Source organism: Idiotropiscis lumnitzeri, chromosome 1, assembly GCF_059441095.1.
Source record: "Idiotropiscis lumnitzeri isolate Australia: NSW breed Sydney's pygmy pipehorse chromosome 1, RoL_Ilum_1.0, whole genome shotgun sequence".
In the NCBI taxonomy this organism is placed as follows: domain Eukaryota; kingdom Metazoa; phylum Chordata; class Actinopteri; order Syngnathiformes; family Syngnathidae; genus Idiotropiscis; species Idiotropiscis lumnitzeri.
The window spans coordinates 33,904,578-33,931,579 of NC_142391.1; the positions used below are offsets into that span (position 1 = coordinate 33,904,578).

At 40.9% G+C, this 27,002-nt stretch overlaps 1 protein-coding gene across 2 annotated transcripts; it reads right to left on the reverse strand.

Annotated features, from left to right (window-relative positions):
- Positions 1-36: 36 nt before the first annotated feature.
- homer1b (homer scaffold protein 1b) lies at positions 37-24,187 on the reverse strand. 2 transcript variants are annotated; one of them, XM_088296773.1, is made up of 8 exons: positions 23,892-24,187; positions 15,662-15,818; positions 12,685-12,816; positions 10,788-10,880; positions 8,557-8,705; positions 4,196-4,352; positions 3,867-3,977; positions 37-3,794 (listed from the first exon to the last, which is right to left on the reverse strand). In XM_088296773.1, the coding sequence occupies exons 1-8, from the start codon at positions 23,894-23,896 to the stop codon at positions 3,495-3,497; spliced, it is 1,104 nt and encodes a 367-aa protein (XP_088152899.1). In that variant the 5' UTR covers positions 23,897-24,187; the 3' UTR covers positions 37-3,494. The 2 variants fall into 2 exon arrangements, with proteins under 2 accessions (XP_088152899.1, XP_088152889.1); XM_088296763.1 differs by lacking the exon at positions 23,892-24,187 and having other exon boundaries at positions 37-3,639; positions 3,714-3,794; positions 15,662-16,164.
- Between the last annotated feature and the right edge of the window lie 2,815 nt (positions 24,188-27,002).

A 27,002-nucleotide genomic window follows, 5' to 3' on the forward strand; every position in this document is an offset into this window, starting at 1 on the left:
TTTTTATGAAGTCTCTGACCAGTCTACAGACATCAGTATCCTGAGGTACGTCTTTAATATCATGAGTTCAAAATTACTTTTAAATAGTCAAAAATATTGCCAGTCTTCTCATACCTCTAAATACAATAATGTTACCTACATTAAATACCATACACTACAAAACAAGAAAACGAAAAAGCTTTTTATATCCACGACTTTACAAAGGCATTCGTCAGCAGTTAAGCATATCATATTAAGGTGTTCTACCTCAAAAGTCAACATTTGGGTAATCTGGTACATGGGCCTTATTCCAGTGTATTAACCTGTGCAACTAACTATCAGTAGAGAATTATCACGTGTAAATCCAATCTAAATACATCCCGTGGTTAAAAAGTGTGGTTACACAGTGAAAACAAGGTGCTCAATTTAATAATATGAGTTAGGCCCGTAGAAGTTGCAGCATCTTGTGTAAATTTTTTAAAAAAGAAAAATTTGGAGACTTTGAAAGTCAAAGGCAAAGATTTCCAGAAGAAGTTGCGGATTAATCATAATGTTCAACCTGGTCGATATAAGAGTATTGCACTGTTATGCGTTTTCGCTTTGCTTACAAAGTCAACTCTACGGTAACACTTTTCCGTGGGTTAATACACAACAATAAGTCACTGCAGGGTCTTCCATTCATTTACATGAGTACAAAGTTGTCATATATGGTTCTCTATATCACTACTATGTCCAGTAGAAAAAAAAAAGTTCTGTGTTTACCCATAGGAGTGAAAAGCTGTGGCCAGTTTCACTGATGGTGGAAAGTCACTTCACACACAAGTGGATAGAACACTCTAGAAGCCCTTCGCGATGCACCGCTTTGACCGGCAGGGCTGCCACACAGGTTAGCGGTCAACAGCAGTTCACTTCCTGTTGGTCGGGGTGGGGGGGGGATCAGCTGCGTTGATGTGTGTGTGCGCTGTCCACTTGAACAAAAAAGTACCTGATAAATGACAAAGAGGTGTTGTACAGAGCCTGTCTGGTATTGCTCAGTGTGTGTGTGTGTGCGTGTGTGTGCACGTGCACGTGCAGACCATCCAGGTCCCCAAAACACACTCTCTCACAGCACAAACACGCACATCGTATGTACAAAGATTCGGTATGTCCGCTGGCGTGTGCTCGGAAGGCACACTTTTAAGATCAAGGTCAAAAGCTCCACACGCACACACACAACACACACACACACACACTGAGTTTGGCAGGAAGACAGCTCAGGTGCCTGCGATGGTGGAAGCAGTCTGGATGCAAGTCACTCATGCCCCAATCCGAGCCGGGTCACATGGCCTTTGGAAATTTCCGTGTGGCATCATAACGCCATTGGAAGGTTTACATCTTCAATCAAGCAGTGGCGATTTTACATGAAGGGCAAGTGGGGCAGTGCTTAACCAGATACAGCAGATGGTTAAAAAAAAAAAAGCTCTAAGACAAAGTAATGATTCAAGAATGGCATTTATGTATACAGTAAGTAATTAACAACCCATACAAGTTTGAAAATTACTTATAGATGCCACAAGATGGCAGAAAAGCATTACACAGAGCTCGTCAACTTACTTCAACATAGTTCCTTCGCACCAAGATGCCACAAGATGGCACCTAATCTAAAATGGAAAACTAAAATAAATATGTTTTATTTAAATGTTTTTTTAGGTATAAATTTCACATTTTCGAGAAAAACTTAATTGCAATTAGTGGGCTCTTTTGTTGGTCAAGTGAGTTTTGTGGTATGGAGTCCATCTACTGTAAAAGGTCACGGCCCCACGATTGTTTTTTTTTTTTTTCATATAATATGCCACTGCTATCAAGTAGAATTAAGAACTGTAGGTCGCGGGTAGTTGGGTGACAGGCTGACAGTTTTGTGCGTCCAAACTTGGGAGCATTTGGTGGAAAGTCTTCCTTGAATTCTCTGGTACTGTGACACGTAGTTGCTTCTCTGTACAGTCGAGTCACTTTGAATCAGAAAAGAGTGGGGATGCTGTTCGAGGAGACCTGGCAGCTTTGGCAACATTTTTTGGAGCGTCTTAACAGCAATTATTTCCACATGACTTTCCACGTTTGTCAGGGGCGAGCGTAGAAAGGGGGGGTGCACTGCTGTGATGCGGTGTAGCGTAGTTCTTGGAGTCAAACAACAGATGGCACTGAGGCACAGTTGTTAAGTGGGAGTGTGGGCGTGTGAGAGTGACTTGGAGTTTGCTTAACAAGCAAATCAAAATCCATGTATCATTCGTTCTTTCCATTTTCCATTGGCAATCGAAAATCATCAAATTAAAAGGTGGTCAAGTATCAATGGACCTTTTCGGTCCGTGACTGAAGGATAGCTGTCTCACTGACGACTGACGGAAACACGCGCTAGGTGTCTTGCGTGTATTTGTTTGTGGAGGAGAGGTTCCTCGTCCTCCGCCAGAAAAAAATCAAATTAACCCTTGCAAGTTAATCTGGTGACCGGTGGTTGAGTTGGCTGTTAAATGCGATCTTGGTTGACGGTTCAACGGTTGTAAACAATTTGATCCGCTCACCAGATACCCCAACGTGCTTGCAACCAAATCCTCAAGCCTGCTCCTTTTTTTTTTTTTTTTTTTTTTTTTAAAGGTAAAGGAACCTGGCTGTGTCGTATACATCTCGGTCCCCACAACCCGCAATGACTTTGTCCCAGAATTGTTTTTATTCCATCAGTCGCCAGACTGTGTGTTTGTCTGTCAGTTTTTTTTTTTCCAACTTCATTTGGCAGATTGTATCTGTTAAGCGCCTGCATGTGATGTAGTAACTAAGTAAGTAATACACTCTTAACTAAGAAATACATTCTCGATGCTGATTGGCTGTTGCTGACGAGATGCCGCAAAGACGATGAATAAGAAATAAAAGAAGAGAAGAAAAACGAGAAGAAAAATGAGAATAAGTAGAAAATGAAGAAGAAGTTCTGATAGGTCGTAAAAGAGTGGTGATGAATCTTAATAATTAAATAATGAAAACAAAAGTAGTGATCATTTTAATTCAGCGATGACTGAAGCCTGATTAAAATAATGATGAGGTAGTGTCGGACTGACGATTTGGTCAGCTTGAACTAATGACAGACGATTACGGACAGGTGGCAAAATTTAGTGACACACCCACCTCTGGTACTTGGATATTACATTTGGAACCAGATATTAGAAAAGTTGTCACCAACATTATTTCTCTGACTGACCAGTAGAAGCCGACAAAGTTGGCCTGTCCATGACAGGTTTTCCCAAACAAATATACAGGCCATTTTTTTTTTTTTTTTTGATTTGTCAAATATAAAATGCAAAGAAGGAATGATACAAGGCTTCAATGAGGCAAAGACGAGTCTCCTCATCCGAGCTGCCCTCAATCAGATTTTGGGGGCGCATGAGGAAGGTCGTGCGAATGGTTGTATGGCTGTGTAATGAAGACGTGTGGCAGCTCCTTTTCTTAGCTGGCCTCCTCTATGAGTCGGGCCAGGGTGTCTCTGAGCTCGGTCAGCTCAAAGATCTTGCCGTCCAGTAGCTCCAGCAGCGTTCGCAGGCTCTTCCTGAAATTCTCCTGCTCCTCTTGAGTCTCCTCCAGCCGCTGTTCGGCCCCCGCCAGTTGCTGCTCCAGCACCCGACTGCGGAGCTCCGTCTCCTTTGGAGGGGAGATGCAAATGGCACATGTGGGACATAACGAGCATCAATAAATCCACAAGGATGAGAGCTCACCTCAAGTTTCTGGGAGAGGGTGTCTTTTTGCTCCATGAGGTCATTCATGTTTTCCAATTCTTCTTTTAGCTTTTCCATTTCCTGGAAAATGACAAAATACTTTAAAATGGTGTAAAACAAGAGTGTAAAGTGCACTTTTGGACCCAAACTCACCTCTTCTTTGTCCCTCAGGGTTGCCTCCAGTTCTTCTATGGTTTGGTTGAGTTCTGTCTTTTGAGATTTGATGGCCGGGCTTTGGTTACTCTGGCATTCCAGCTCTGTCACCTAAAAGGATAAACTTGAAGGATTCACGTCCATGGAGACAGATGAGCTCAATGAAACTGATCATTATCAAAACGAGCTGCTCTTCATCTGAACGCCAAAACTCTTCTTTACGTCTCCCTCCAAGCCTCACATTTTGCACCAAATGTATTTTGCCTATCAAAAAGAATGAGTCACCTCGCTGTGCTTGAAATGAAGCATTCCTGTGCCCCCCTGCTTACTCGTTTGTGTAGTCTCTCGGCCTCCTCCTGGTAGGCAGCCAGTTGTTGTTTCCACTGTTTGACGTTGGCAGTCGACTCCAGCAGTGCCGCCGTTAGCTTGGCATTGTTCCCCTTTAGTGCCTCCAACTCGGCTTCCCAGTGTTTTGTCATCGCTGGGCTGCGGGACACAATCAAGCGCGGTGATTACACACTGATTTGAACACACCGGACAGTCAGTAGCAAGTGGTACAATTTAACATCACGCAGTCAAAGATCGCAGGGGGTGTAATCTATCGGATTTGCATCAATCCACTTATCTATACACCAATTCTCTTTCATTCTATTGCCCATCTGCCGTCTGTTAATCCAACCACCAGTTCGCCTTACATCCACTGACCCATCCTTCCATTCACTAATCATCCATAAACATATCTTCCATCCTCCATTAACCATCAATGCATCCAGTCACCGACCATTCATTTCCCATTCAACCAGTATGCTATTAACATCCAATAATCATATCAATCATGCATTTATCCATCCACCTACACCTCAATTAATCATCATTAATCCAATCCAATTCTTCTAACCATGCATCCATCCTTTCACCTACACTTCCATCAACATCCCGACAAACACCGCATTCAACACCAAGACCGGAAGTCATCTTCCTATATTGTGGTTATCTGAAAAATAGACTGTAATCTGAGATTATATCCCCAGACAGTCGGAGGCCTAATCTGATCCAGTTCCTCAAGAGGATGAGAAGAGCGACAGGGTGAGAAAGTTAATAAATGCGAATGAGCTTTATGACAGAGCGGTATCTCTGAGGAGGAAAATGACTTATGGGCTTCAAAATCGAAAGTTCAGAGTTGAGGTTTGATTTTAATAATAAGACTTTAACTACATGTGATCAGTTGTTGGAACGACACCCATTGTGGATACTTATACAATGCTCAGTGCCTGTCTTTCAAAAAGTACTTGATGCAGTCCGGTGTTTTTGAAAAGGTCTGTATAAACCCAGTTAATGTTAATCTCTTTTCTGATCAACCTGCTCGTCATCACAAACACACACACACATATATGTACATGCAGAATCCCACAATTTCCAATAACACCCACACTGTGAGCAGTAAAGGAGAAAAATCCCTGATCTAATTCCCTCAACACTCCTACGGCGCCTTCACTTCTTACACAACAGCCGCCCCCTCTCGGAGTGGAAGCGTGTCTGTGTGTGCGCGTGTGACGCATAGGAGGGAGACGACACGCCATCCTACACAAATGAACCGACAGACGCACGCACACATGCTGTCACCAAGGCACGTCAATGTATAAGCCCCACGCAGGCGCTCGGAGAGCAGGAGAGAAGGGGAGACGTCAAGAAGTGAAGACGCAGACGGACGGAGAAGCCAAAAGCGATGAGAGGAGAAATGTGGCGGTGAGCATTATTAAATGAGTCTGACTGGAGGCTGAATTTGGGCTCGGGACAACTTACATGGACGGTAAGTTAACTGCTGTCTCGGAATTGTTGCTACGCATTTGCTGTGTTACTTGCACTGATGTGCGACTCGAGTTATTTTTTTTTTATTATTATTATTATTAGAAGTATTGATGAACTCTATGCAAAAGTTGTAAAAGTTGATTTATTTGGCTGTTAAACTTTTTGTGAACTGTTACTTCTGTACAATGTGCTTGAAAGTACTGGAGGATTTTTTTTTTAATCATCAAATGTAACTGTTTGCATGGTTTGTAACCACTGTTGTGATTGCATAACTCCTGAATAAATAATTATGTTATCTTGTCCTTTACTCCTTCCCAATAAATAGAAATACCCTCAAAGGATCTACAAAACGTGTGCGATTCCGTTGTTGTTTTATTTATTTTCCTGCATCACACGTGTCCTGACGTTGCAGCATCGTCAGGTCACTTCTTCCCCCTCACTGAGCACATTCAAGAAGCAGTTGCCATGGCAGCAGCGGAGGAAGGCGCTCACGGCGCCGTGACGTTTGGCAAACGCAACGCCCCCGTTCACTAAAGACCACCACCGAAAATAAAAAAAAAAAAGAAATAAAACTCCTCGCAGCCCTCCAACACATCAAGCGATATAAAAGCTGTCTGTCATCCTCCGCTTGCTGCCTCTGCCCCTAGCACCCACACACAAGTGCCTACGCTTGCAAAAAAAATCATCTGATTACGCACACTAGGCTTAGCACACACAAGCACAAAACGAGTGTCAGTTTACTCACAGAAGATTAAAAGAAAGTACAAAACCATCCACATGCGCAATTTGCCTCTTCTATGCATATTGTATTTAATACAGTATAATCTTTTTATATAATTAATTATTTAATATTAGGGATTAATGAAGAAAAATGATTCAAAAGTTAAAGTCCGGAATTATTACAACCCTATCGCAATGCAGGATCCGTTCCTGGAATTACTTTGGTACTGCTAAAACTCATTCGGGTCGCAGATTGGCTCGAGCCTTTTGCCGGTTATCTTTTGGGCAAGAGGCAGACTACACCTTGGTCGGCACACCAGCCAATCAGAGAGCAGATATTCTGTATAGGCAAGCAACATTCACACCAACAGACAATTTCAAGTCATCAATTAACCAAATATCAACGGTTCAAAATGTATAGTTTGGAACGCGAGAAGCCTCCAAGCGCTTTTAAAATACTTTTTATATAATTTATTTTGAAATAGTTTATAATGAAAGGATTTTTTTCCCGTTTAAAATTCAACAATCTTGTTAAGTCTTCCGTCTGTCAAAATAAACTATTTTAAAAAAGAAACCAATTTTGACTATGAGTAATTCTGGGCCCAACTCGATAAAACGTTTGATTTTTCTGCCATTTACATTCAAGCACATCTTCACAGTAATTAAGTATACTGTATTAGCCTACATAAGTGGTAGCTGGGCCACCAATATTTGGTCTAAAGGGATGAATAAGTATGGACATTGGTTGCACACATTAAAATCACGTTTGACCAACATGCAAATGCCACAAAATCAAATTTGATCCAAATCCAAAGGCTGTTTTTTTTCAGTGCAGCACATCAGGATGCGGCTACAGCAGCTATCCTCTTTGCATATTCCTCTAAAATGAGAAAGGACAGAGGTTGGCTTGTTGTCCACGCTTGCAATGGCGAGTTCCCGAGTGGAGCCTGACTCCCACGCACACAGCATCGACAGATGCACGCACACGCACCTCACTACAAGCCGCCCTCACTGTACACGGCTTCTCTGGAGCCATAAAGAATTCATAATGGAACGCTGGGAATTCCGAAGCATTCACGCTTAAGATTTTAAACTCATTTGGAAACATGATTAAATCCCCACCAAAGACCTCCAACATTGACTTTCATTTGAAACTAATGAATGATAATACATTAAGAGACTGATGCCTTTAATTCAGACGACTGAGGGAAATTGAAAAGATTGTTACAAGATTACAGAGACGTGACAGTAAATGATACATTCCTCAGAACAGAACAGCTCAGTTTTGGAAGCTTAAATTTATTTCAATTGTTTAGTGTGTATGTGTGTGTGAGCGTAAGAGAGCGAGAGGGAGAGAGAGAGAGAGAGAGAGAAAGAGAGAGAGAAAGAGGGAGAGAGAGAGAGAGAGCGAGGTCTCTCTTTTTCCACCACCCACTCAACACATTATGTTGTATAAGTCTCATAAAACAAGTCATCAACACCTTTTAGGACATAAACCTCATGATTGCACCTCAATCAAATATTTCAGATCTGATCTCAGAACAGTGCATAGAGAGGAACAATACAACAGTAGCATGCACTGTCGAATACACACATCATTAGATTGCAGTTGCATGTAAAAAGAATGCTTTGAAGTTGTCTAACATACTAAGAAATACAAGCATGTTTAAATTTGACCAGAAAAGATTCCTGAGAATCACTTTAGAGTCATATTGGTCCAACAGCTGACAAGTTCAAATAATGCACCAAAAATATCACCATGTCCAAGTCATGGCATGCATATTCATAAGCTTTTAGCCCGGTCTTTTTTTCTTTTTTTTTTACTTGAGTATTTATTATATGTGTACAGCAGTAGTCAGCCTTGTAATGACAGCCCTATCAGACAGAGCAGACCCGACAAGTCTTAAACTGCTCCCTAGAGGGGAAAGACATGAGAAAGGAGCGATGAATAAGGGGAGGACACAACACCTTGCTGAAATGGCAACTACTAAAAAAACAAACAAAAAAAACAAAACGAAAAAAAAACATTTATTGTCTCATACAAGCAAAAAAAAAAACAACAAAAAAGCAGCGTGCACATTGAGTGCTTCAAAGTGACAAGACAGGAAGTCGCGCACCTGTGTCTGGTGCAACATGGCGGACGCCAGCGTGGGCGACGTACCTATGAGCGAAGGCCAGCGCGTTTTGTGACGGTTCCGGTCTGGAGTCCGAGTTGGGGGTCGTGTCACAGATTTCATCAGTACCGTTGATGTTTTCCATGGGCGGAGTCACAGGGGTTAAAGGTGATGAGAGCTCCCCAGCTGGAGACTCCTTCGGGTGAAAGAAATGTATACAGCTTTAGTCATTTTGTCTTTACTCTGCAAGTCAGTAGTGGATGTACAAAAATTTGACTTTTTCTTTCATAAAGAGCTGATCTGCCACTTTCGTGTCACAGTTGGATTACATTGTCTGAATCACTATCATGTCAAACCCAAAAAGTAGGCAAAACTGCTTTGACTAAATATTCATATGCTTCTCAGCCAAATTGGACTTGGGAAAGGACACCCACGTACTTGTCTGTCACGCGTGTACTTTTGCTCAGATCAAAAAATGGGTGGGTTCAAACTAACGATGCAATCTTCTAAATTGTGTTTCCGATCCAGAAGTAAGTACCTGAAAATAAAATCTGAACTTCTGATCTTTTGTCTCATATTCTTCCTTTGAAATCAAACCCAAATATTTTCAGTGTAAAAAAGAATGCGGCGCACTGTTCGTCTCGCTGTCGCAATACTTTTGAAAGGGAACGCATACACAATTCATGGCTACATTTCATCGAGCCTTTTGTGCAACAACAGAAAAATCTAGAACAACAAACTCAATCTCCAGGGTATTTTATTATAGGAGATGGCAAGGAGAGAACCTCATAAATGAATCATCTTTCCCATATACATAAATAGTTCACTGGGGAAATGATGGAGGTGTGTTTGTATGTGCTTGCTCGGCTGCCGCGAACACTGATGAACTCTTTATGAGCACTTGCACGTGCTGATCGGTCGTTAATAGCTCACCATAAACGCTGGGAAAATTGAACAAGTGCAGCTTATCTTTATGTCCCATACAAGCAGAGACAAATCATTTCAATATTCCACATACATGAAACGAAGCTATTAGGACTTACGGCTGGATGCACAGTACACGAACACAATGGCCTCGCTTGTGCATCCCTAATGGACAAGAAGGAAGTCAGAGATAAGAGACAGATTATGTCTCATGTTACACTTCCCGCTTCTCATTCAGATTGGTCAAGTCCGATTGGGATTTGGCTTAATGGGAGAAGCATGTCACACCCGGCTTTATTTTACCCCGTCCTCTTTTTTTTAAAGGGAGTAATTCCTTGAATTGAGGCTTTTTTATTTTATTTTTTTATGAAAAGCTGAACTTTTCATATTAGATTTTTTTCTACTTTCACCACGAGAATGCGATGGTGGTGCGACGATTGTCCATCTCTATCTTCCGTAATGAAGCGCCATAAAGCCTGTTAACAGCATTTAAACTACAGCATACATTTCTCGATTAGAACACACTCACTTCCACCCACAAACTTCTATTATGTAATATTCAATAGAAAACCCTCGCATGCCGGCTACTTGTCATCCGGAAGAGCTTTGTTTATTTCAGTTCATGAATACAAAGTTGGCCATTATACTGAGTTAAGAAGAGCTAAACACTCCCGGGGGACAACAGTGTTAGGGAAGCAACTGTAAAAGGCCAGCAACCATCTTCAAGAACATCAAAATGGATGCAAAACACTCATTAGAAGGCACAGGAGCCATCTAACTCGACATTTTCCACCGCTTCCTTAGTTCAGAGTTGTGGGTGAGCTGGAGCATATCACAAGTTGTGGTGCACCCTGGACTGATTGCCAGTCAATCGCAAGGCTCATATAGAAACCGACAAGCGTTCACACCTGTGGAGACTCAATTAAGCTAACTTGCATGCTTTTGGAATGTGGGAGGAAGCCAGAGAACTTGAAGAAAACCCACGCAAGCTTCACACAGACAATTTGAAATGATCTTGCAGTTTACACTGTATAAACGCACTTTGCACAAGGACAAAACCGAAAGAAAGAAAAGTCGACCCATGCACACAGTTGGGCAGCGCCTTGCGTTGGACTTGCGCTGGCCACGAAAATAGGACCTTTAGTGTTCACATTGAACGGCATCTTACTATTGGTATAATCTGAATCGCACAAAATTGTTTTAGCATGCATTTAAATGAAAATAGGTGCATCAAAAAAATGATTTATCTCACAGTATAATATAATGAACCTGGATGTTTTTATTAATCCGTCTGGATTCTCTCACACTTTCTAAATGTGAGTATAAAGGTTGAGGATGTACTGACTGAGCCTACCTGAGAGGGCGAGGTGGCCATTTCCATCTTCTCTTGACTTTTCTCTTTAGCAAGCCGCGCTGCTTCTTTATACTCTGCAAACTTCTCTGCAAACTGGACAGACACAGAACATAGGACAAAGGCCTGTCAATTTTGAAAAAATATGATGGTGCACATAATACGACCCCAGCAACATGAGATAGGTCACTAGGTCATTGTTGTCACGCTTTTTTTACGCATGTTCCTGTACACACACAACTTGTTATTGACTTGAACTCAAGCCTATTTTAGTCGGAAGAATCCAGCAGTGCTCATATGAACAAATTACAGTGGGGTACAGTATCGACATTAGCCACTGGGACGTATAACATTACAGCGGATATTCCAAATGTCCCCTTTTAGGTTCAAGTCTACAGAAGAGTACTAGGACAGTCGGGTTTAAAACGGTAACTGACACTTCTGCGGGAGGTGCTCTCAAGTCTGCCATTCGTAGAAAGGCAGCCAGTAACTCAATCGCATTCCACTTTGGCGCAATAGGATAGCTCTGTTCTCGTTAAAGCAAATGCAATAGTTGTCAGTGTAAGACGTGGACATGCTGGATGTGAGATAGCAGAAGATGTACAGGGCAGTGGAAAAGGTCAAGTCTAGTCATGGCCAGTCATTAAAAAAAAAAAAAAAAAGTAACTAATTGGACACACGAATACACAATAGCAGTGGCATAAATTGGGTTTCCATTCCAAGAGGGTTTTAGAAAATCACATTTTTTGAGTGTTTTTTCCTTCATTGTATTTTTCCTTGACTAAGTTTTACATAATGGTCAACTTTGCTGTGGAACCACTGAAGCTGAAATCCTCTTAGTTCATACAAGTCAACCAGATTTTGACTGAAAAAAAATCAAAAATCAAAATTCACATACAATAAGAATATCGTGTACAGTGGAAGTTACAGTAGGTGGTCTCACCATAAAAGTCAGAAATATAACACAGTGTATTGTGAGAGCATTTTATCAATAAAAGTGAACATGAGAAAAGTTATGTTAAACAAAATGTTAGTTGGCTAACTCCAAGTGTAAAATGAAAAAAAAAAAAAACATGTTGAAGCCAGTATCTGAGTTGATCATTCTATGAAGGCTGATCACCAATAGCATCCTCATGAACATAAAAGTAGCAATTTATTGCTGAGATAAACTGCTTTATTCTCTATTTTATCGAGATCAGACTGGGCGTCTGGTTTCAGGGTTAGTCACGCGACACACTCATTGTATTTGAAAATAATAGACTTGTCAGATATCGGGAGCATTATCAACGACTTCTTTACAGAGGAAGAAAGGCGAGCGTAAATACTCTCCTGCAATAAATGTCTACCTTACATTAAAATCGAGGGCCTGGCAGCTGACCAAATCACATCAGCGTGTATAAAATCATGCTCTCGCATTTACGAGTCAACCATTGGATATAAATAACTTCAAGGAAAAAGATGAAGGGATTTATGGGAATTATTAAGAGCAGCTATTGAGAGAAGGCCACTGTAGTACCCGATATTAATATCCAACATATAATGTGAAACAGGAAATATCCTTGACATCAACTTTGGTTATGAGCACCTTTATCTTTGTTGGGCTTGCCTGACATATAGGATGTGACCATCCTGTTGAGTTTGGTTATAATTCTAATGTGTTGGACACACATGAGCAGATACTGTACACAAATTCCATCTCGAAAAATACTCATTAATATAAACATTCAAACAGGTTCAGAGGAAAAAAGCGATGGCAACTAGAATGTCGAATTTGTGCGAATGCCATCTTCTCTCAGGGACTGGTGGGAGGAGGAGAAAAGAAAATCCAGAGAATGTTTCTGGGCGTGCGTCTGTGTGTTTGTGGGAGATAGAAAAAGAGTGTGTGTGTTGAAGGTGCTACCTTGGACAGATGATGTTCAGTGGAGAATCCCAGGCCGTAGACTGTGTTAGCTCGACTGTCCGCCCACTGGCCAAACTTCTGGGAAGTCTTTGTGAACGTCATGTTGGGACTGATGGTGCTGTTAATTATTGCCTGCGGCACAGAGGAAAGCCACATAATTCCTTTTAAATGAACTTACTACGGTGTGTTTAATGCAAGTATGTGCATCTGCAGGTCAGATGGCGAAGAAGAGAAAGCGATTTAAAATGATTACTCATTTCATTAGGAACACCTGCACAAAAAGCAAAGCAATCTAATTTAAGAGTTGTATCAAATAGTCAAACTTTGCAAAGATAATAATGACGCTGCCATAGAGATGCTCATTTTAAAAGTACATATTATTTTTACTACTGTGGTTGGAGTGTGCTACATCGCACTAAGAGGTGTTTGTAATATTCAGCTTAAGTTATTTATCTTCAGGAGTCTCCATCTTATTTTTGTTGCAGTCCACATTGTAGTTGTGGTTTCTGTCAGAGGGCCGTTATGAATGAAACCATATAACTGTCAAATCGCCACATCATAATTTTACACATCATCATTGTTAGGAAGACGCCTCATAGGTAAAATTAGGATCAATTGAATATATGTTCACAAATATTAAAAGTATACTTCGACCACCCTTTGACACTGCGGGAATTTTATGGCAAGTTAGGATGTTTTTTGGACAAAAATATGATGAACTAGTTCAGTTAGATACATTTTCAGTGCGAGTGCAAACTGATGAAATGCCAACAAACACTCTCTTCACTTACCAATGAGTGTATTATATAAGCAAAGTTTGTACGTTACATGAAGTGGTATTTAACGCCTGCTACATTTTGACCACAAGCGTTGACTTTTTCACCTATTTGAAATTAGACAATTTTCATTTGATTATTATATTCTATAGGCTATTAACGACAAAGCATAATTCGATTGCTCAGTGTTGCAGGTGGTAAGTGGACATTGAACAATGCCTTCAACGAGTGAGTCATCTTCAGCAATTGGAAGATTTCCAGAGCAACAGACCAACTAATCGTGAAACAACACTGTTATTACTATTAACTATCGCTATAACAGAATCAAGCGGTAGAAAGTGATTCCTCATAAATATCTCCAGGCGGAGCAGAGAGCTGGAGACAGTGTTGAAAGGTCATGAATTATTTAGAGACTTTACACAGTAGACTTCAGTCTGTTAATGAGAATTGTTGACAGTGAAAAAAAAAAAAATCATTTAAGTCTTCCATACTGTAATCCAACATCTCTAAAGCAGAGTTAATTAACAGCTGATCAATCAGTGGCGATGTTGTGGAACATTCTGATTAACTGACATCAATAAGAATTTGGGAAGGGTTATTATGTTCAGCATGCATGTGTGTTACATAATCAATTTGTTTGCTGGGGTTAATGTGACGTGAGGTGCTGGACGAAATGTTGAAGTTGCATTCTCATCATTATCGCATGTTCAAAGTGTCTTATCTTCGTTACCCTCTCCTCTCATTCCCTAAAACCTCACATCACATCGCTGAGCTCTATGTCATGATCGATGGATGTAAAATGGATGGACTAATCGTTGTCACATCTCAAGAAAAATCATTTTGGAGTTGTCAGCCAGATTTTTCCGCTTTGATTTTGAGTGTGATTCGCGATTTGTGTGTTAATGATTTAGGTTTCTATTGATTGTTTGTACACAATTGCGCTCTCAGCAAATTAAACTTTGTGGGTCAATAAAAAAAATGTAAACCAGATGTCTCTCAGTGATTTCATTCCATAATCGGGATTTGGACGACTTGCGGGGGAAAATTCTGAATCAACCTAAAAGGGATTATTGATTTGACCTCTCAACTTTTGATTGTCCAATTTCAATGTTTCAGTTCCATTTGGACGATTTCTTGAGTGCAAACATTTTGGGAAGATTATTTTCTTTGGGATGAATTATGAATACCTTGACATATATTGCTCTCAATAGTGAGTTACTTAGCTACGGTTGTCCCATTTCTACCACCGCAGTGTGTAAATAAGCTAGCTAGCTATGCCTCCACTCCAAAAACACATTTTTCGAGGGGGTCAAAATTTACAGGACAGCTCAGTGTTGTCTTTTAGATTCCCAAGATAGACGGTGACACCTCAAACAAGCCCTCTGCCTGTCTGCCAGCTGCAAGGAGCCTCGAAAGCCTCAAGAACTAGCTTGTGGCGTCAATATTTCAGTGGGATGTTTTTAGCTGCGAAAGACTTCAACAGGGTTCCTACAGCTTAAGCCAAGTTATGTTCAAGACTTTTTTAATCCATTTGAATCGAAATTCAAGACCAACTTCCCAATGTTAGCAATGTCCCTTGTTGTCCATAGTTGTTGCGGGACATGAATAACGCACATCTGCTTAAAGAGTCCCAATTACAACCTGATCATTGTCTCACTGAATCCACTCTCTTGATTCCTCAATGTTACCACAAGAGTCATTTTTCCATGTTAATTTACTTTAAGATGTGAGACTATTCACAATCAGAACATTCAAGACTTTCGAAAGACAGATTCAAGACAGGAATTCATTCAGGGATTGAATGCCTTTTCAGACCTTTTAAAGATTTGAAGGAAACCTGTTTAAGATGAAGCATTGGGATGTTTAGGCAAATGAAAGTTGTTAGACCAAGTAGCATTCATTTTGAAGATTTGAAAGCCTCATTCTGTATAATTGTTTTAATCATTCAAATTTGGCAGGATTGTCAACAACAATCTTTTCTGTTGTGTGTCAATTGTCTGTATAAGCAGACAGACTTGGGGTTGCAGTACACGTGCAAATAGATTTTATATCACACACAAACACACGCATTGAAACATGAGCTACAAGTCTTGTGACAGTGTGCAAAGCTTTCACAGTGCAAAGCACTTTAAGAGCAGAACCACCTTTTGCAAGGTGAAAGGAGGACATCTTGATAAAAGCAGGAGAAGACTTCAGCTCACCTTGGTACCATCCAGGCTGATGATGCGGTAGACATTGCGCGTGCTGTCATAGAAGTAGGACACGGTGACGGCGTGCTTGCTGGTGGGCAGCCAGTTCTTCTTGGTGTTGGGGTCAATTTGGAAGACGTGGGCCCGCGTGCTGTAAATGGGCTGCTCCCTGAAGGGGACGAAAAAGAAGTTATGAACTTCTTTGTGCCGCAGTACCAACGTCTCTCCAAACCCAACGCCGGAGCTGAAACTCCTGTTGTCCACGGGAGAGCTGGCTCGCCCGGGCATCCGAATAACGAGCTCGCCACCCTCCATCATTACAAAAACAACAACTCTGAACTAAAACAACTATGAATGCACATCGTGCATGTATATTCTTGACTATAAATGAGCGTGCAAACCGGAGAGTAGTTCTGCTATCATTACTACCAGCTAACTGCAGCATACGCTCACGCAGTGTTTGCCCTCTTTTGCAGTCAGTGGCGTCTCTCTATGCGCCGATATGGGAATGTCTGCAGCATGGAGCGAGGGTCACACAGGGGAGAAAAGAGAGCGTTTAGGGCTAAATATAGACAGTAGGCCACGCTTTACTGCCAAAGACACACCCCACTGGACACCACTTTCCACATGGACTAACTTTTCTGCATGTGTGTGTATATAAACACAGACCCTGTGGAACACTCTCAAAGGAAAAAGGACACCTGTTAAAGAAACACGTCCTCATGGTTTGCTTAGAAGATTCAAACTGGATAGTAACTTGTCAGTTCTGGGAAGGCCACAGAAAGCAAATCTAAAATACATTTTAAAATACTCCTACATAAGCGCAGTCTAACTGTAACTTTGATATTTTAAGTGACAGGCATAGGTAGAAAGGGGCATTTGCGCCAATTTGCGCCATTGTGGGATGGAAAACAGCCGACTTGTATGCCTCTCATTCCCTTTAAATTAGGCACAGGAGTGGCACATGTACATAAATCAAAGCACCAAAAATCCTCAAAGAATGCTGACATAATAAAATAGGAGGAGGGGGGGGTAAATCTTGTAAAACCGTGAAAAATCCAGAATAGGAAAACAAACAAACAAAAAAAAAAACGACCATTATGTGACCCTGCTGGTGCCGAACTGCAAATATACAGGGACTGACTGTTTAAGTTGTAGTATCACCAATCACCAGTAGAGGTCAGTCATACATAGTACCACAATAATATTAACATTTTGAGGGAGTTGATTTTTATGACTGCAATTACCTAGCAACCAATTCCGGGTGTACCCCATCTACTGCCCGAAGACAGCTGGGATAGGCTCCAGCACCGACCGCGACCCTTGTGAGGAGAAGCAACTCAGATCATGGATGATTTTTTCAATTGTTTTTTAACATTTATAAAATGAGCCTTTGCACTTAATGTTGGTTTCTTGTCCATCAGTTTTGTGCCATCCTTGAATGGTCATTTTTATACAAGAGCTTCTAAAGGCATTGAAAATGTATAACCAAAAATGAAATATATTGAGACTGTATTTTGCACGAATGCATGTATTTTGTCCATATTTAAAGTGTAATTTTTGTTATGCATCTGGTTACGAGGCACATGATTATATGTGGCCTCTCAGCAGTGATGATGAAAAATTCGGCCCCCTTCCAGCGTTTAAGTTGCCCATCCTCTTCTAGCTTATACATTAAAGGACAGAAGCAGACTCCGTATGTATATAGTACCGATTCCCACATATTTATAAAATATTGTTGGTGGATTTATACCAGTGTAGCTTATACACGCATGATCAAAGCTCCATGATGGATTCAGCTGACATGACTTAATTCCTTGCTGCCCTTTGTGTGATGCCCAAAGAGTCTTGATTGCCCCCGTCAGTGGAGCGTAACTCTTTGGACATAAGTCTTTGGACTTTCCATTCATTCAACTGTCTCCTATGTATGCCTTGCGTCATTGTTTTTTTTGTTTTTTTTTTAACCGCTGACATTGCCCTCATCCTCTATAGCATTGTGTAGGCTTTTCGGGTTGAATCTACATTCATCACACACTCACGCACACACCCAGTCAAAGCACAGGGTGCAGGGGGAGATACTCTGAGCTGGTAGTGCCGGCAGAGCTGGAGATAGAGAAGTGCTTACACTGCACTGAGGGGGTGATGGGGGACATCAAAGGCTTGGAGTATAAATGAATATTAAAATTCATCAGCAGTACCCCTCCTGTGTGTGATTAGCCCCGACGCGGAAAGACAGAACAACACAGAAACAGAGGAAAGTTAGTCGGGAGGAGCATGATGGTGGGAGAGGGGAGCGTATAGGAAGCGTGAGAGTGAATTTGGGCTGATTACTGCTCCTCTACAAAGCTGCTTGTGGAGTGCAAATTATCATAATCATGGACAGCAGTGCAAGTGGCAGAACTGTGAGTCATTGCAACTGTGCACACATCACACAAGCGCGGCCTGTCTGTGTGATCTGTGCAATAGCTGCTTGGCAACTGGAGTCCTATCGCATTGCATAATTGGGCAAAGCTGCGGGTAATTTGGCATCGTTTGTCGCTTACTTGTGTGCGCATCAAACACAGCAACATTCCTGCGCTTTGATTCTCACGTGAATGCAATCACCCAAAGCCTTTTGTTACGATACATGACACCCACCAGTTGTCAAAAAAAGGCCTTCCGACGCCTACATTCAAATGATTTATTGATTTGGATAACATTTCCTTTTCGTTTTTATTAATTAATTTATTTTATTATTACATTTAGTGTGAAAAAAAATCTCCACTTGTCCTATTGAATTAAACAGTGTTTCATTCAATTTAATCAGCAGTCAAATGACCTAATAGGTATTTCCCGGAGGTCTGCTGCAATCACAACTGACCTTATTTGCACTCATAATGACCTTGCAGTGGTCATTAGTAGCAAAATATTGTCTTCAGACATTTCATTAGGTACAGGCGAATCAGCTTTGATACAAAATATCCATAAAATCAATACTCAGTTCCTATTGGAACTGTCAGAGTCGGATTATTTCAAATATGTATTTATTATTGTGGTTATAGTTAATGATAGAGTTGAACTCCAAAGCATCACATGAGAGGGCTTTTTTAACATTTTTCTCCTTTCGTGTAGTTAGATGAATTAATCAAAATAACAGCTTTACTATACAAGAAGGAGAAGTGGAGGGAGATCGGTTGGCGTGCAGGGTGCACTGCGTGACACAAGAGCCGGCGATGCTACGAGACTGATGAAGGCAGTGTGGTGAAGAGAGGAAAAAAAGGGTGATGTGATGAATGCAAAGGAGTGAGAGCAGATGATGCAGTCATTTCTGAGAAATAACGGATATCATAAATTGCTAGTATTGACTCAACAATAAACGATAGTATAAAACTTGAGATTGAAATGAATGAACATGAACTACAGTAAAGATTGCAATATCGCTGTTTATCTTCTGCACCCCTATTGCACTTCTAATGAAATATTATTTACAGTATGAGCATTCAATTTATGAACATTTTGGAAATATGAACACCTCGGTGTAAGGTAAAGCTATTTTAGATCGTTATATAAACCAGTAGGTCGGAATTCGGAGTTGCGCGCCTTCAGTGTAGTACCACGTTATGTAGCAACAGCTCAGGAAGTTCTGCGCTGAATGCGTAAAGTGTGTTTTAATAAGTTTATATGGGTGTGTGGGAGGGCTACAACTCTTAAAAAAATGTTACGTTTTTAGAGTATTGCAGGTGAGGCTGTAACGTATCCCCCATGATCACTGCATTTCAAATAAACAAAAGAAAAATAAATGTCACTGATGTCTGGAGAAAATATTCCAATCAAAACAAAATACATTCGGGCCGAACAATTAATTAAATTCAGATCAACATTGCAATGTAGTGGAATGCAAGTTTCAAATCGCAAAGGCTGCAATATGGAAAAATTGCTTCGTTTAAGACAGTCGGGAATGTATATTGTCGCTGTCCGGCGGAAACCTCATATGTCCAAATACTTATTGCCTCTAATTAACACCTGGATGTTTTCTTTTTTTATTAGACAATAAAGGGTTGAAAATAATCAGGTTTGCAACATTTGCAAGTTTCCGTTTCATAGTAATATTCATTTAACAAACGGGGTTATTTGGCTCATTGTTTTATTTATTGCATCACACAAGGCGTGATAGAAAGACACATGTACACGCATGCATATCACCAACACGGTTGAAACAGGAGTGATAGGTGTTTTCTCTATGATGCAGCTTGTTGCACGGATGTGAATAACTTCCTTGTGGAACCAAACTGCTTTCACTGTGTCACCTCATCATGCAAAAGGCGGCATGCTATTTTCTACTTCAGTGTGTCCCCTTTAACTATGCAGCTGCCCCTATTTTTGCAGAGAAAAAAAAAAACAAGCATTACATAATAAGGGTCCACCCCCGGAGCGCTCGAATTCCTTCGACACCTTGACCCCCCCACCCAGCACCCAAGAGGCTTTGCTTCTTTGGAGAGCTCATTTTCCTTTTTTTTATTTTAATTATTATTAATTCCACAGAGAAACACTTTGGAGAGAGTTGAGCTCACATTAGACAAAGTGGGGTTATTAATGAGTGCGCTTCAAGTTAGTCTATTTACTGAAAGCGACTTTGATGACCTGTGCTGCACTGTGAACAGCCTTTCCTCTCCAGCACACACTCTTGAAAACATGGGAGAGAGTCAGCGAGAGAGAGAGAGAGAGAGAGAGAGAAAGAGAAGGAGAGGGAGACTCCAGTCGGAGTTGGTGCCTCTTGCAAAATATCTTACTAAAATAAAAATCAAAGAATTGGTGTTAATTCTTTTGACGCAAGCTCCAAACCACTGCTGACAACAGCTCCGTGTTGTAAAAGTGCCCCTTAATCCTCTACGGCTGTAATTTTCAAAGTGTGGCACTAGTACCACAACGCACTTAAGTGGCACGCAAAATAATCACTTTCCAACACAGTTCAGTTGTATTTAACTTTTTTGGTATATTATATTTTCATTTAATACTTAAAAACAGTTACGTAAGAACAATTTGTATTTATTTGATGTTCAAATTTAAGTGAAGTATTTTAAAATAATATTAAATGTATGTCGTAGGAATAAAAACGTTTTTATTGAACATTTATGTGATATTGTTCCGTTGCAGTTCTTGCAGTCTTAGTCTGCGTGTGAATTATTTAATTAAATTTTTGAGGGAGATTCCTTAGATTGTAGCTATCAACTGGTTCTATGATGCAAATACATGTCATGGTTCTTTGCATGCTACTGTATTTTTAACGTTGGTCATGATGGTGGTGGAGAGTGTAATAATGTTTTAGTTAGAACTTGGTGTAAAAGGTTTAAGAAGGAATGCTCCACAAGACACGCTAAACAGAATTGGATATTCAAAATAATAAGCCCAAGAAATCATTTTCACTACTCGACTTTTTTGCAAGTAAAGTAACTTGGAAAAAAAAAAACTATGTTACATTTATACCAATAGAATGATTTTTTTTAAATATAATTATTAGTCTCATTACCTTTCTTGTGTGGATTGTACTTGTATGGTTCAACTGCCTTGTAGTGAGCAAGTGAGTCACCAAATATGGTAGTTTAAAGATTTTAAATCCATTTATTTATGGGATTATATTTTCTTTGTATTCATTTTATCCTCACTGTGGTTGCTGGTGAGCTGGAGACGATTCCGTCTGACTTTGGGCAACCGCCAGGTTCACCCTGAACTGGTTGCCAGCCAATTACAGAGCATATGAAGGAACGCCAGAGCTGAGATTCGAATCCACAACATCAGAACTGTTTGCAGCTGTGCTTACCAGACCTGCACCGTGCCAACATAGCATGCCGGGGCATGCTGGCCATTGGAAATGTTGGGAGATTCCCAAACGGCCAATCCAATTTAGAGCCAGTCAAACATACGACCGTTCCAAGCTGCTTGTCATTGATCAAAATGTTTGTCATGTTAAATCTACTACAAAGAGAGTCAAAACGGTGACAGAATGTACTTACATGCACATACACACACACACACACACACGCACGCACACACTACTAAATACTACTACTTCTGCTAAATAGCTTGCGAATCCTTAGTAATGTTTCTCAAATGCAAATGTGTTGTTGATTCATTTTAAACATGTTATTGTGACATCAAAAGCAAATTAAATTGTTATTGCACTGTTCGGATGTTTCAGTTATCACTAAGGCAAAACTAATCTAATCTATCATTTGATAGTTTTTTGTGTTTATATAGTCATACTTTTAAAACACAATATTCTGTGAGCCACGAAATATCAGTCAGAACGCTCTCAATTGGCTGGCACTCCACATTTTCTCCATTTTGAAGATGGCTGACAAAATAGGAGTCATTTGGGTATGACAGGTTCATTGCTGCCTTAAATAGTCCAGGGGTGGGAATCCGATTAGGAATCATTGATTGTCTATTTATGCGCTGTGATTGGCTGATGACTAGCCCAGTCGTGCTGCCCTAATGAGGACAAGCACTGTTAAAAAAAAATGGATGAATGGTAGGAGTCAAGCTGATGCTGCTAATGTCAATACTTACATGTTGCCATGACAACAAACAGTTTTTGTGAGCGGTTGGCATGTAAGCATTGATGTTATCACCCCTACTACAAACTGGAACAGGCTTGGCCTTGAACCAGGAGTTTGAAAAGTAAAATTCTAATTGTGGGTGGCAACTACACTTTTAGACACCTTCAACCCATCTGTGGAAGAACATACCAAGACGAGAGGCCTCGCTGAGCTCTCAATTGCGTTTGATTTCTTCCATTGCGGATCAATTGACTCACTCAGTCAGTTGCATAAGAATAACTATGTCACCAGCGCGGCAGAGCTCGGCAAGAGCTGCTGCTAGGTGGGAGACCGTTGGATGGATGGATGATGTGCTGCCCACGCTGTGGGAGGTGTGAATGCGCTCCGTAGAAGCCTTCTGTGCATGATAGCTAATGCAGGAGTTTTGGCTGAAATTGCACCATGCCTCGCACCATATTATCAACCTCCTGGTGGGTCATTAATCCCACTAAACTGTGGGAGACATCTGTTAATGAAAGCAAGGCCTGGTGGGGGTTAGGGACCACTGGGCTCAAGATGGGTGAGTGGGAGTCATGAAAATGAGCGCTGTTGCACACCAAGCAGGTACATCTTGCTGGTGGGCACATGTTGTGGGAGATGTTTAAGGTCACGGCTGCTGCCATGGAGACAGGATGCCATTCTCAATCACAGAATTAGTGTTCAATATTGTTGCGACTCGGATTCCGGCATCTCAAGACCCGGAACAGGATGTACAGAGCATTGCGGTATCGATGTCTGACAAGATTGGAGAAGAATTCAGGCTGTTACTTATGCCCATGTTCAAAACTTACTTAATCGTCTATAATGTAGGCTGGGAGCACACGGCGTGAAGGCAATATTACCTCCGCCAAGGAGCTTCCTCTCTGTACTTTACGGATGATTCTAACATGTACCAACGCCAACAATGATGACCTGAAATGTGTGTTTTTTTTTAAAAGGGGGTTGGGCAGCTATAATTCTTCATATCAAATCTTATTGAAGACTGAAGTTGAAATAAGATGAAATGTGCTATTTGCATACAGGATCAGAAACTATAATGTTCAAATTAATTTCATCCAAATTGCTCATTTGGCAGTACTTTTAAGTTAAAGTTAACAGTCACACCATCTACAGGGTTAGACACTTCCATAGGTGTACAGAATGTAAGGTTAAGCATTAGCAGAGGGCTCTCTGTGCACTTGCATAGCCATGTATGTCGTACATTGTTTCTTTCCAAGTGTACACTTAGCAGCCATTACATCAAAATAACCTAATTAAAAACCTAATTTCGCTCCATGGGTCGGAATGTATTAGGAAAGCCGCTTATTGGTGCAGTGTAGTTACACACACCAACAAATCAATCAAAGCAATTGGGATATAATTGGGGGAAAGAACTTTGAACTTCCGTTTTGTCTTACTTTGAGAATAAACTCTTAATTAGAATCCTCAAAGTTAGGTAATGAATGCAACTTTCCATGTCGGCCTCAATTCTGGCTTACTAACAAACCTAATTAGGAGGAATAACATTCATTTGGACAACATTTCATGACCAACCACAGCACTCAATCTGAAGGTGCATTTCGACAATGTTCTTCTCACATGAGATGCATTCATTGCGTTGTGTAATAGCTATGTGGTGCATGTCCAGAGAGGGGAGTGTGAGCCAGGATGTGATAATAATCACTTACCCCATTGTTGAGGCTGAAACGCAAGGCGACACCTCTGGTAACAAGAAGCAAGCTTCCTCGGAAAAAGACGCTGCGTTTATATGTTGCTGTTTTGTCCACACTGCAGCCTTCCCTGCTAGATCACCGTCGGTTGCGTCTGCAGGAATGTGATGACAAGTGCTCCATCCCCCGCGGCTGGATGTCACTGCGCCGACCCACGCAGAAACGTCGCCGTGCGCATGGCTTCGAATCCGAGGCTCGTCCTCCCTCCCTGCACTGGAGATAGAGATCCGACGAGGTGCCGCGAGGCTGGGGCGTCAATGACTGATTCCGAGCTGGAGGAGGAAAAAGACGAGGAGGAGGCAGAAGAAGAGACAGAGGAGGGTGGAGAAGCCCCGCTGCGTGGACTGGGAAAGACAAACCAGAGGCAGTTGATAACACAGCAGCAGCATCACAGTGTCCACCCGCCTCCCTCTCCCTTATTGCCATTGGCTCACAGGCTACACCCCCACGTTTCTATGAGTGCATCATTTCTGCGCTGCTCTCGTGTGACGAACTGCAGTCGATGTATATTATTTACCGTGACAATGCATGAATAAAAAAAACGACACGTCTTGAAGTGTTTCGTACAGGTTTGACTTGGTTTCCACATCTGGGCGCGAATGCTGATGATGCGTCGTCCGCCTTGCTCCCACGGAGCAGTGTGTCACTATCCAACTTGGCACGTCACGGCACCGTCCTCCGCAGTGACGTCACTAGGTTCTCAAGAGCCTCGTTTCTTTTTGAGGCATTTTTGATCAAGTTTCTTGGGCGGAAATGAAATGGCTCATGACTGTACTCAAGTATATTTAGGTAATTTACTTGAGTATTTGTTTCTCTGACAACCTGTTCCACAGGGTTCTATTTTATGTGTGTGGGAAGGCCTTGCTGTTTTCGCTGTATTTGCTGTTCCATCTTACTAAAGCATGGAATTTCCATCCACTGCCATGCGGAGAACGGTCAAGTATATGTGAGCAAAAAAAGACACTATCTCCTCATGATCACTTTTGTCCTGTCTAGAGGAAATCAAAGCCTGGATGTCACTGAATTTCTTAAATTTCAACGAAAAGAAAACATAAATTATGGTGTTCGGACACAGGCCATCTACATTGCATCCTGTTGACATGGGCCTGCTGGTTTCATATCTGAATCCAACAGTCTCAAACTTGGGTTTTAAATTGAATAGTGATTTAAAATTGGACCAGCAAATCAGTGCTGTTGTTTGAGGCACTTTCGTTCATTTTAGGCAGTTGGCTAAGGTGAAGCCCTTCCTTTTTCAGCAGCACGTAGAAACTGTAATCCATGTATCTCAAATAGATTCTTTTTATGCACTTTATTTTGGTGTCTGACAGTCCTCCCTCAGGCATCTCCTGTTAGTCAAAATGCTGCTGCTCGTGAAATGATAACAACAAAATGTATATTTAATTAATATCAATGGTTCGCGTGACTAGAACTCTGGACAGAGCACCAGATATTGACTAATGGGTGTTTGTCAGCAAATATGAAATGTGATCAATTTTAAGTTTTTTCAATAATGACTGCTCTAATGCTTTTGCTCACTTGAAAAGCTTCAAACAAAAGGTGCTCTGTTCTGAGTTACAAATCCAGATGTAAATCCCAAGAAAAAAAGGGAGAATTTTAAACTTTTGTATGAAATTCTTTTGTTCTGAAACTCAAATATCTTGAGTATACAACAGTAATTATCACACGGTTTTGTTCGCTGTTCCATGAGTGTTGGAAAAATGTCACCGCCGCACCCGCATAAAGATGCACTGTGGCCGGCCACAATCCCGCCAACAGCCTGGACCTCATAGTGATATCTCGCGACCTCGCAACCGGCAGAGGAGACTGAAACTAATGTTTGTGTACAGTATATGTATGGGAGTGTTGCCAAAAACCCAGAAATGTCTAGTTTAATGCACTTCACACCCTAATTTTGACATGAATAAAACAATGGTAAAAAATGGACTACGATGGAAGGACGCCTTTAAGAGTGTTCACCCCTTGTTGACCCCTAGTCAAAGCATTTACTGCTACTGGGTGGGTGATTTGGTCCTACATGAATTAAATTGAATAGATGATTTCTCCCCCATCAGTCAAGTAATTTTGAGTATGATTAGAATTCTTATTACCAAACAAACATTTAATATCAATTGGAAAATTGGATCACGAGGACAGAGCGGGTAAATACATAATTCCCATCCTAACCACTAGATAGAGCCTATTTAAATATCATCTATTTCCCTGGACCAAAGCAGCACTATCAACTTTGTGTGTGAACTGTTTATGTGATTTAAAATAATACATTAGTTGCATATCTTTTGAACATATCTTTCCAAATGTTCGTTGTAACAGGCATATAGCAACAATCAAAGGATTGTATAAAAACATTCAATTATGTTTGAGTTACATAATATTTGTGCTTCAGCTGAGGTGAGACAAATATTAAAATTTGAAAACACAGTTGTATATTAGGCACAATTACCAAGTTTACATGGATCAAAATGAGCTGTGGGGTAAGGAGTGTCTTCCCCCAAGTTGGGTGTCTTCCCTAGACCGTGAGGTAAAATTTCCCTTTTAGTTTATAGTTTTAGTTTATAAAAACAAAGTTCAAGTCTTGTGTGATTTAATTACCCTCCAAATGTGTTTACTGAGGCATACATGTGAACGATGTACGTATTGTTGAAATCTAAATTATTCATATTTTTAAAAAAAAATACATTTTTCTTAATCTTACCCCGCTCTCCACCAAATTGCAGTAAAAAAAAAAGCGGTTCGTTTGAATGTTAAAAATACTAATACGCTATGGTGTTTGAAATGAACAGTTGTTGTGGATGTGTTATGTCATTCAGGTTCCTACAGAGGACGCCCTCCGTCAAGGTAAAAAGGCCTCATGAAATTGAGAGTGAATGAGAAGCTTGATTATAAATTGTGTACAAGAATGCGCACACAACTAATATGCATGCATGTTGTAACATTCTACTACAACAATGCACAGTAGGGGGCGGTCGAGCCATAATAATTTAATTAGAATAACAATAAAGTATCGCCTCTGCTTGACGCTGGCTGCTGATTGGTCTTTGGCGAAAATTC

Coding starts and splice junctions, on each gene's coding strand:
- homer1b (XM_088296763.1), bottom strand. CDS start 15,967: ATGATGGAGGGTGGCGAGCTCGTTATTCGGATGCCCGGGCGAGCCAGC. Junction 8,706..10,787: donor TGGCCACCTCGCCCTCTCAG/GTAGGCTCAGTC, acceptor TTTCACCCGAAG/GAGTCTCCAGCTGGGGAGCT. Junction 3,640..3,713: donor CCCTCTCCCAGAAACTTGAG/GTGAGCTCTCAT, acceptor TCCCCTCCAAAG/GAGACGGAGCTCCGCAGTCG.